General features: G+C 38.8%; 1 protein-coding gene across 1 annotated transcript; it reads left to right on the top strand.

Annotated features, from left to right (window-relative positions):
• The first annotated feature begins 1,707 nt into the window (after nt 1-1,707).
• mlec (malectin) lies at nt 1,708-11,288 on the top strand. Its single transcript, XM_079576725.1, has 5 exons — nt 1,708-1,967; nt 3,069-3,247; nt 4,818-4,994; nt 6,367-6,424; nt 10,468-11,288. Exons 1-5 carry the CDS (start codon nt 1,766-1,768, stop codon nt 10,710-10,712), a joined length of 861 nt encoding a protein of 286 aa, XP_079432851.1. The 5' UTR covers nt 1,708-1,765; the 3' UTR covers nt 10,713-11,288.
• Nucleotides 11,289-11,570: the final 282 nt, after the last annotated feature.

The raw sequence follows: 11,570 nt of genomic DNA, 5'->3' as shown, positions 1-11,570 counted from the left end.
CCCTGCGAGAGTAAACTGAAGTTAGGTAGCCCTCTTCCGCCTCCTCCTCTGCTGTAGCTGTAGCTTTAGCCGCACAGTTGTATCTGATGCACATTGAATGAAAAGTCAGTGCTGCAGCCTGCTCACCACAAACTGAGAGGGGGTAGCTCCACGCTGTGACGATTTTGTACATATTCCCATCAAGCGTACTTCACTGCTGCCCTGGATCAACTATATTTAGAAATCCTGGTCTGAAATCCCTGAAGATATTTGTGGAGTAAAGGTGAGTATTGGCCGAACCGAGACGAATTTCTGGTTAGACAGGTATGTTAGCTAAAACTGGTGAATTATCGACTGTCTATTACCTCTCTGTCTTTTGGATCTCACCAAGCAATCTTACAGTAGTGTGAGTACAATAATGCAAACCTAATCTAAAGCTGGTGCGGGGTTATAGTGGCATCTTTTCAATCTGTGAGCTCTTGTGCTAAAGCTACTACCGGTGTCACGTTAGCCTTGTAGCTATTTTGGAGTAATTACGTGTCTTTAACGCCTTCCCTTCCTTGCAACGCGTTGTCGATAAGAAGTAGATATTTTGTCATGACTACATTGTATTTCGTACATTTAGCATATTGAATAACATTGCACTATCCCTAAAATGCTGCTCATTTTCACCCAGACATGTATCTTGGAGGTATCATGTTGCAAGACCGACAAGCCTGCTAGCTTTCCCTGCTAAGTGACCATATGTGGCCATTATTACTTGTAAAACGAGAACTTTCATTGAAGAAATTGGCCTCATGAGATTGATATGTTTAGTCTTGTTTGTATATAATTTCTAGACGTCCATTGTATTACAAAAACCCCAGAATAGTATAATACATTGGATAAATCTATTTTCACATTGTTTATGATTGGTGATGAAAATATGTGTTGCATTGACATGTAGTTTGAAGAAATTATTTGTAATAGGTTAAGAAATAATATGAAAGTCTTGGGATGGACATTTTTCAAAACTTTTGTGGGAGATTTTGGAAGTTCCAGTGTCTGGCTTTCTCTTTCTCTGACAACTTTCACTCAGTGTCACTTCTGCCAGTGTCACATGTCAATTTTTATGAACCCAGATTCCCAGCAAAGGTGTAGTCGTCTGGGAAGCATGCCTTCAGTTGCAGAATAATCCAAATGCATGTGTAATCCCAAATCATTTTGTAATCCGGATATTACTGCATTATTTATAAAAGTGGTATTTGAACTGTGGTATGTTAGTATCACTAGTAGTGCAACTTTATATTGTGATTCATTAGAGATTTGTGCTAAAGACATGTTTGTTGTTTTCTGGTTTAATTAGACATCGATCACACCCAATTTATGTCCAATTTATGTGTATTTCCAAGTCTTTTAAATGTGGATTAGCCCTGATTTGCTCTTGACCTGGGCCTGGTGGTACTTTAGGTCAATTATTTTATTAGGTGGTTCTAGAGGTGTAAAGTTTGAGGACTTAATGTGTGTCACTTACAATGGACTCCCAGTGTAATAGACGACTTGTCCCTTTGCCATTACATGCTGTCTATATGTGTAAATACTTCAGTCATTATCCCAGTCATCCCTGGAGTACCAAATAATTATAGATGAGTTACAAGCCACTAAACGCACAATTTATCAATGTCGGAAGTTTTATTGATTACTTTGGAATAGAAGAACTTGCCAACGGCCCTCTTTCTCCGTGCAGGACTGGGGTGTGTGTGTGTGTGTGTTGTGTGTGTGTGTGTGTGTGTGTGTGTGTGTGGACATGAAGCGGGTCACGGCTCGACTGCTCGCTGGGCTACTCGCTGCAGTGCTGTCGCTTTTGGCCGAGCAGTGCTGGGCGGACGGAGGCGGCCCGAGTCTATCTGAGCGAGTGATATGGGCCGTGAACGCCGGTGGTGAGGCCCATATGGACGTGCACGGCATCCATTTCAAGAAAGATCCGTTAGAAGGAAAGCTTGGCAAAGGTAAGTTGCTATGGGGATTGACACGGCCTGACCTCCTCTTCTGCTCTTAAATGGTGCGAAATAAGTGATTATTTTTTACTGCAGTATACGGGGATAGTGTTGAGTCTGTAATGTGGGAGGGTGACCCAGTGCTATTACTTCACACCAAGTGATAAATACAGGTTTTGGACCTTTTTCGTTCATTCGGAGGCATGACCAGCTTGTTTTATATCATTATCTATTCTCAACTCTGGTAGCTTTGGAAGCCATCTTCAACTTATCTGGACAAGCTGCGACCCATATTAGTTTCAACCATTTGGCCCCATATTAGTATACTTAAAATCAAAGTACAGCAATCCTTCTGTGTTGTAAGCCGTAATTATAAGGCTTGATCTTTATAGACGAAATGTATTTAGCAGATGGATATGACATTGTAACTACGTTCTTGTTCCTCCTGTTCTCCTAGTTTGAGGTGAACCAGCGTTGTTACTACTGTTGAAAAGTATTGACACAATCAAGGCTAACCCAACTGGGCTGCTTTGTGTATTTTGTATCTGAGAGTGAAACCTTGACTCTGAGCTGATGTTTTAAAGCGTGGTGTGGTTTAGCTTCTTCCCGTAGCTTCAAACTAAAGAGGAGTCAGCACAGTGGACCACAGCTCCGCCTCCTCTGCTCAAAGAGGAAGCAGGTGTTGATACAATCTACAGTTTGACATTTTGGCTGAAGTTAAATCAAGTTAAAATCGCAACTAAAGCAACAACTTCATTAATAAATGCTGTTTTTATTGTTCACTTTTGATACTGCTGAATAAAAACGATACACCAGACTGAGGCACAGCACGACTTCAGGATTAAATGAAGTTAATGCATAATGAATTAACTTTGATAGTATAAACGTAACCACTGGGGGGGGGGGAGTGTGGATTATTTTACATAGTAACTCGTCAAACCAGTTAAACGGATACATATAAATGGGAAGCTGACCATTGTTTTTTCAGAATTCTAAATGGCAGCCTATGGTTTAATATTACGGTGGTTTTATGTAATGTATATCATGTTAAAACTGATATGCAAGTCTTCAGTGATTTAATCTTCTCTACGTTTATCTGCGTTTTCTTTCCAGCATCAGATTATGGGGTGCGTCTGCCGATCCTCCGGTCGAGTCCTGAAGACCAGATCTTGTACCAGACAGAGCGTTACAACGAGGACACGTTTGGATACGATATCCCCATTCGAGATGAAGGAGACTACATTCTAGTTTTAAAGTTTGCAGAGGTTTACTTTGCACAGTCACAGCAAAAGGTAATGTTGTCTTTATAGTTGGTTGTAAAATCAGGATAGCATTGGCACTAGTAATTCAAACACAGATTGTCCTCAATCATCCAGGTAAAACAAGACAGAAGGAATAATCTTCAACTGGACCTTATATCATGCAGAGTTGCCGATGTTTCGAGAATCATCCAATTCTCTTCTTCAATGGCCAAAGCTGTTGCTTCCATCAGATGTTAGATTGGTTGAAGATTATTCCTTCTGTATTGGTACTAGTTACTTTTAATTGATGGATGTGGTTGTTGTTCATTGAGCACTTGAACTTTGCTGTGTTATTTATTCCACCAACTAACAATTTATCAGCAGTCTGATTTTTAGGTCCCTGCAATCATGCAAAATTAAACTTTTTTGAGCTTTTAGCCTTGTTTCATGTTTCAATGTTTCAATGTTTGTATTCTCAGTGAAACATACTGTAGATGGGAGCAACATCTTGGTGACTGAAATGGTTGGTGACCACCCCTCTTGGTTTCCATTGAAATGAATCATTATAATTTAAATATGAAAATGTTATATTTATTTACCGAATGTGAAAAGGAAGCCATGGAAGTGATCTGTTGCTTCAGATAACTCAGAGAAGATGGTTAATGTTTTTAAACTGAGCAGCTAAACCCTCTGTGATCATGGCATCAGTGACATTTGCTTGTGTAAGATTTTCACTGATTGCTTTATAATGTAATTACAGCGTGAGCTTTTAGTCTGTCCCTTTTACATTGTTATTAAGTTAAAATCATGCAGTCCACAATGTAGTTTTGTAGCTTTTGAGAGCAAATGGTTCATAAAGCAGCTGATCTACTAGCTGCTATTGCTCACATTAATGTGCTTTTTAAAACCCAGAGGATCATTAATTAGGTCTGAATAAGTCTGAATATGTACAGATTAATGATGTCACAAAGGGTATAATATACAACCACAATGTGGAGCAATTTCCTCAATAATGAGCCCTGACATATAGCAATCAATAAACTATCTTATATAAAGAACAGCCATTTTGCTGTGGTTCTGATCCCTGGTTTGGAATATTTTATAGAACAAGAAACGATCCTTGTTCTCCAATACATACCAATGTTATTTTGAACTCTTGTTTCCCCCAAAGAGGGGCGTGGCTCAGCAAAAGGTCCCGGATGTTGCTCCCATCAATACTGTACCAGCAGCTACATTTGCTTCATTCGCATGTGTCAATCCTGCATTTAGTTTGTCTCCCTATTCCACGCTCCGATATACGTCACACCGGGTAATCCATGAAAGTTTGTCAGCCTTTTTAAAGTCTGGACACCTTCACCAAACTTGCTCTGATCCTGTCCGTGGTTCAAACCATCTTTCCAGTGCAGATTAGCATGTTTGCAGGTGGCTATTTTTGACATTGAATTACCAGCCATTTCACTGCAGTAGATCAAAGCAGCATTACGCCCTCTGCTGGTGTATAGTACAACTACATTTTCTTAATATCTGAAGTTCTAGGGCTATTCTCAAGACCCCTGAGCTGACTTTTCGTGCCATTTTTTATTTGTTTTGTGAAGTGTATTTCATCATTGTGCTCTAACAGGTATTTGATGTCCGCCTCAATGGCCACATAGTTGTGAAAGACTTGGATATCTTCGAACGGGTGGGCCACAGCACGGCTCACGATGAAATAATTCCCCTTTCTATACGACGTGGGAAGCTCAGTGTCAAAGGGGAGGTGTCCACGTTCAATGGCAAGCTCCAGGTGGAGTTTGTGAAGGTAAGATCTTTCTTCTTTTAGCTGTTTTTTAATATATAACAGAGTACAGTATAAGGGGAGAAGTATTGTGTTTTTAAATGGTTTAGTAAAATATCCCATTGTACTTGAGACTGCAGCACTAATCTATTCATTGAAATACTGTGTCTGCTGTTGTACAAACTAGCTTATCAGAAATATTAATGTCTTACTGATTTTGCTACTTCAGTGACAAGTAACGTCCAACATTCACATGATAAAATCGCATGCCTGAAGGAGGTAGTTATGACCAGCGTGGAGGCCATGCAAATTACTTAGCAACAGGGCTACATCTGTGAGGCCTTTATATCCCCTGTCACCATTGGACTTTGGTCATGTTTTTATATTTAGCCTCATGCTCTTGATCCTCTTGGTACAACTGCGAGATTGTACTTGTATGAACATGGTGCTATTAAATGTGTTAACGAATAGGGCATTTTGGATTGAAGTATTGCTTTTTAGTTTTGTCAGTGCAGATTTTAAACTCATCCAGTAGCATGAGCATTTGAGAATGGTCTTAAATATGACATGCTAATTCAATAGAAGTAGTATGCATTGCAAAGTATGCATTTCCAAGTGTGTTTATGGAGAGGTCAACCAGTGGTTCTCAACTTTTGGGTCACACAACCATTTTCAGTGGGTTGCGACCTTTTCCCAGGAAACATTTCTTTCAATATTTATCTACTGAAAAGTTATTAAATCACTTTTAGGGATGTCAAGAATAGCCGGTTATACATTTCCCGCGGTTATACAAGCTCAGTAGGGTAATCGCAAGATTGTTAGGACCCACGGTACACAGCGCGTGCGTATTTGTGCCCAATGATGCGCACTCATTGGTAAAGATTAACTAAATTACATAACGTGAGCCATTTTCATGCACCACGTTGCCAAAGGAAGAGTCCCAAAAGAATCATATGCAGATGCTTTTGAAAACATTCACCAATTTGTGTCATTTGGGATAATAATCTACTCTTTTATTTTAAACTCATTATTTTCTACATAAGGTTAAAAGCATAAAGATAAAAGATAACACAGACCAAATTCTATTCAATACAACAACATAATAACTGCCAGTGCTTTATGGGTGGGGAAAGTGTTGATTCCGTCCTCCTGTTATGATTGTGGGTCTCGATGACCAGTTGAGAACCCCTGGTCTGAACTGCAGGTTGATACAAAAGACACTGGTTGTTTTTTTGCAATAAAGGATATTAATTCTTGAAGCAGTTGCTAATTGCATCCACTTAAATTGCAATTTCTATTAGACTGCGATAATTGCTCTGCCCTAATGGAATCGAAATGGGAAAATGAGCAGCCGGTGTTTCATCGTAATTGATTTAATCTTTTTACTGTTTTATAGGGATATTACGACAACCCAAAAGTCTGTGCTCTCTATGTCATGAAGGGGACACTAGAGGGTAAGTGTGTCATTGTTTCTTTGTTTGCTATTCCACTATATAGTAATGGCAGAAGCATGTATTCTCCACGTATCTGTGTGGGTTTCCTCTGTGTGCTGCAGTTTAATCCCATCAACACAAAGCAGTAACCAGTATGTAATCCAGAGGTGTGTAGGCTCTGTTAATACGTGTACCACAGTAGCTCTACTTCGTGTAGGGGTTTTGTCTCCCCATACTTTTTACTTCTTTACTTAGTAGTAACAGTACATGAATAAAACGGCACGCGCTGGTGCTAATGCTGTTGTTGTACCAGGCAGAAGATCAGGCCCTCAGAATTTTATGTTCTGAGTTGCCTGTGTACCTTTACTTACCTTTACCTTTACTATCAGACTTTTACGCTTAGTTACTCGGTACTCCATTAGTATTTCGTTTTTTCACTCGGTACCTTTTTACTTATTTGGGTCAGTTCTTTTTTTTCAACACTACTCTTACTTGAGTAAATATTTTTGGCTACTCCAACTCTTCCCACCTCCCTTGTTGCTCTAAGGCAGTGTTTCCCAACCAGGGGTACAGGACACACAAAGGGGTTGTTATTAATTCTCTATTATAGCTGACCAGGTGGGGGGAGTTGCTAGGTAATGGAGCAGCAGATAAATAGTTGCGTGTCTGTGACAGAGGTGCATTAAATGATCTATTTTGACAGCTAATTCATGTTTTAGTGTAGTTTCGTATGATAGTCAGTTATTAGTTTCTCACTCGCTAATTTAAGTGAGCAGTTATGTGTGTGATTTTCTGGCTTAGCTGAAACACATAAAAAATATGAAAGAAAGGAAACTCTGTTAATGGGCGATCTGAATATCAACTGGCTTGACAAAAGAAAAAAGAAAAAACTTAAGGATGTCACAAACTCAGTACAAATGACTCAAATGATAAACAAGCCAACTAGACTAACAAAAAACTCCCAAACCTTGATTGATTTAATATTTACAAATAAACCAGATAGGGTTACCAAAACTTACAACTTAATAACAGGTTTGTCAGATCACAACCTCACTCTAGTTGCTAGAAAAATGAATAAATCCAGGTACAGGGACAAACAGCAAACAAATAGTCAAAACAAAATTCTCCATGTTCCTAAGAGAAATCAGATAGCATTGATGAATGATTTAAAGGAAATAGATTGGGAGTGCAAAGTTGACAGTAAAGGCTGTGAGTATACATGCAGTAATATTACTGTAACTTTACAGGAGACTGTTGCCAAATATACAGAATTAAAGAGAAACAAAACTAACAAAAAGAAACTGCCATGGTTTAGTAGCCCCCTTTGGGATCTAATGAAGCAGAGAGACCTGGCTCTTAAAACCTTTCTTAAATCAAAATTGACCACTGATCATTATGTATATAAAAGCCTAAGGAACAAGGTTACCATGCAGCTTAGAAAAGCCAAGGCAAACTTTTATCTAAATTTGATTAAAGATGCAAAAGGTAATAGTAAACTTCTTTGGAAAAGCATGGATAAATTGCTGGGGAAAGAAAAAACAAATTGTAACCATGTACAACTTAAAATAAATGGAACTACTCAAAATGACAATACAGAGGTGGCAATACATGTTAATGATTATTTTTTAAATAATAATAAGATCTGGCAGATACGTTCCTGAAACCAAATTGTGTATATAATTTTAATTGTGATGAGTCATTCCTTAAATTATCAAATGTAGATGAAGGTGCAGTTTTAAAAGAAATATTACACTTAAATAATAGTAAATCTAAAGATATTTTTGCCATTGATACTGTGTTTTTAAAAGAGCACAAGGAAATTTTAACCCCAGTGCTAACTAAAGTCATAAATCAGTCTATAAATGAGAGTATCTTTCCTACAGTGTTGAAAACAGCTATGGTAAAGCCTATACACAAGTCAGGAGACAAGCTCCAGGTCTCTAACTATCGACCTATAAGCATCCTTCCTACTATCTCCAAAATCTTCGAAAAAGTTGTTGCAGCGCAGCTTGTGGAACATCTTGATTACACTGCTGCATTACATCCTCTCCAGTTTGGTTTCAGAAAACGATACTCAACGGAGACTGCATGCTGCTACTTAATAGAGGAAATAAAATCCAGTCTGGATAGTGGAGGACTTGTAGGGGCGATCTTTCTTGACTTGCGTAAGGCCTTTGATACAGTAAATCATGAACTACTGATAGATAAGTTAACACATTTCTCCATAAGCACAAGTACAATAAAATGGATTCAATCTTACCTTAGTGCACGGCAACAGTGTGTATCGGTAAATAATGTATCATCTCCCTTACGAGCATGCACTATGGGTGTGCCGCAGGGTTCTATATTAGGGCCCTTGCTGTTTTCTCTTTATATTAATGATTTTCCATCTGTATGTATAAATGCCAAAATGATAATGTATGCTGATGACACTGTGGTGTATATTCATGGGAAAACTGTGAAAGAGGTTACCCAAAAGTTAACCGAGGAAATGAAAAACATTTCTATTTGGTTGAAAAACTCTCATTTAACCTTGAATATCGACAAAACGGTTTCTATGTTTTTCACAAATCGCTGTAAATCCTCACTATGTGAGACTGGACCAAAAATCACCATTGAAGGTCAAGAAATCTCAAATGTTGACCAAATTAAATATTTAGGAGTCATTCTTGACCCAAATTTAAATTTCAAAAAACATATAAAAAAATTAACCAATACGTTGAAATTTAACATAGCGAATTTTAGATATATTAGAAACTCTTTGACCATAGATGCTTCTAATCTTTATCTAAATGCGATGATAATCCCGCACTTTCGCTACTGCATGACGAGTTGGTCTCAGGCCTGTAAAACAGCCTTAAGGCCCCTGGAATCATTGTACAAAAGCTCTCTTAAAGTTCATGACAAAAAATCTCGATTATATCATCACATATATTATATATATATATATATTACAGATATTCTTAAAAACATAGTATATTAAGTTTTGAAAACATAATCATATATTCAAATCTCTGTCTGTTGTTCAAGATAATTAATGGTACAGCAGCTCCTCCATTAAAAAAGTTTATTTCACTGAGCTCAGAAATTTCATCTCGAGCCACTCGGTCGACTGTTCGGGGCGAGTGTAGGACCCCCCAGTGTAAATCCGCACTCCGCAGCTCCGCTTTCTCCAGTGTGGCCATCAAACAGTGGAATATGTTGCCAACAGAGCTGACCACGTGTGTAAATTTTAACACTTTTTCACACCAGGCTAAAAAATGGCTTATTTTAAAACAAACTTGTTCCCATAATGTCCTGTAATTGGTGTGTGTGCAATAGTGTGCAATTTAATGCTTTGGAATGAATGAAGTGTGTGTTGATTTTAATGCTGTTTTTGGGGAAATGTATTATTCTGTATTAGTATTTTTATGACTTTGTTGACATCAGTCTGCCCAGGGACTGCAGGTGGAAATTAGCACAAGTGCTATAACCTGGTACAATGCATCTCTCCCTTTGAGGTTAATGTATATTGTACACTGTCCCTGTTCAAATAAATAAATAAACTAAAACATAGCCAGTTACTCATAGTAATTAGTTGTTGTAAATTGAATCTACATTAAACTTCGAAACTGCCTTGTAAAGGAGCAAAGTCTTTTATGTGTCAGACTTTGCTCCTTTACAAGAGTGTTGGGTGGATGAAGAATCCAGATAATCATTTTACACAGTCCTTAAATTCACTAATATATCCGGTATATAATATATACCGGATCTCGAATAGGGGATTTATTTCAGATGAATACTAATACTAATTGAATGTTATGTTCATTATCTTTTGTTTTAGAATGTGTGGATTTGACAAAGATTTTAGCCTGGTCTTGAGCATTTTTAGTTGGTAATTTTCTAAATAATTGTAAGCAATCTCAACATAAGGGATACCTAAAGTATGAATGAAATGTCCAAGGGGCAAGGGAGACAAAAACGTTTGGGAACCATTGCTCTAAGGCACTAAAAAAAAAAAATATATCGATTATGTGTCTGCCAAATAAAGAATAACATTTCATCTTTTATGTATTGTGACACAGATGTACCAAAACTTCAGCCTCACCCGGGCCTGGAGAAGCCGGAGGAAGAGGAGGAAGAGGAGGAGGAAACAGAGGTTGGCGAGGACGGGGGCCGGAAGAAAGTGACGCCAAGCTCCAAGACCAGAGTCCAGTCCGGTCCTCGAACGCCAAACCCATACGCGGCGGACAACAGCAGCCTAATGTTCCCCATTCTTGTGGCTTTCGGGGTCTTCATACCCACATTGTTCTGCCTATGTAGGCTGTAGGAGTCCGAGAAACAAGACTATAACACGGAGGGGCGCGGTGGGCAAAGCTGGCAACACAGGTAAAGCATACACACAGGACAAGAAAACATTACTATGGAGGACGATATCTTATTTGGAAAGCCACGGCAAGATGACTCTGCCGTCGAAAAAGGGGAAAAGCGGGAAGTGTTGGCTCTGCTTCTTGTGAATGTGTTTTGCCTCCACCTCTGCCGACCCTTCCTGAACGATCTTAGTCATTTTGTTTCACTTGGTGGGATTTCAAAACCTGCCCGGTCGGTTTCAGCGGCTCGCGCGTGCTAAGGAGTGACTTGTCTGGGCCTAAACAAAAGCATTGTTTTGTTTTGTTTTTTTGTTTTTTCCATTTTCGGACTGAGTGTAGCGAGAAACCGCACTCGGATCAACACTCCCGCTCAGCATCTGGTCGACACCGTAAAGTTGGACTGAAAAAAGACGCTGCTAAGGAAAGAGATGAGATACCAAGCAGCAAGTGGGAGTACGCTTTTTGTTCTAAGGGGCTTTCTCTGTTCGTTGATTCTATTTGAGTTTATTTGTCTTTAAATCTTTAAAAATCTACCTACCGAAAGCAGAACGATAAGTTTATAAGAGAAGGAGGATCTGTGAGAAGAGGACGCAATAGTTTAGTCACCATAAATATGACTTGCCAGTTTAGATTGCTTACCGTGGCATTTTTTTTTGTCTACTTCTCTGTGGTACTGTAAGCTATCTAAACAGGTCGGACTGCACAATATGACGGAAATAATATTATATTCTGCACTTTAGATTACAGCCCAGCCAGTGTATGTGTAACAAAGGGGTACAAGGTGTAACAAAGGTGTTCATAGTGTCTCACATTAGATT

The sequence above is a fragment of the Gobius niger genome (assembly GCF_951799975.1).
Source record: "Gobius niger genome assembly, chromosome: 1".
Classification (NCBI taxonomy): domain Eukaryota; kingdom Metazoa; phylum Chordata; class Actinopteri; order Gobiiformes; family Gobiidae; genus Gobius; species Gobius niger.
Note: the sequence above shows the minus strand (reverse complement) of the source record. Positions and strands in the feature narration are given on the sequence as shown.

What these genes read in the sequence shown, in the direction of transcription:
- mlec (XM_079576725.1), top strand. Translation starts at nt 1,766, where the DNA reads ATGAAGCGGGTCACGGCTCGACTGCTCGCTGGGCTACTCGCTGCAGTG. An exon ending in AGAAGGAAAGCTTGGCAAAG is followed by an intron (nt 1,968 to 3,068) that starts GTAAGTTGCTAT and finishes TTTTCTTTCCAG; the next exon opens with CATCAGATTATGGGGTGCGT. An exon ending in TTGCACAGTCACAGCAAAAG is followed by an intron (nt 3,248 to 4,817) that starts GTAATGTTGTCT and finishes GTGCTCTAACAG; the next exon opens with GTATTTGATGTCCGCCTCAA.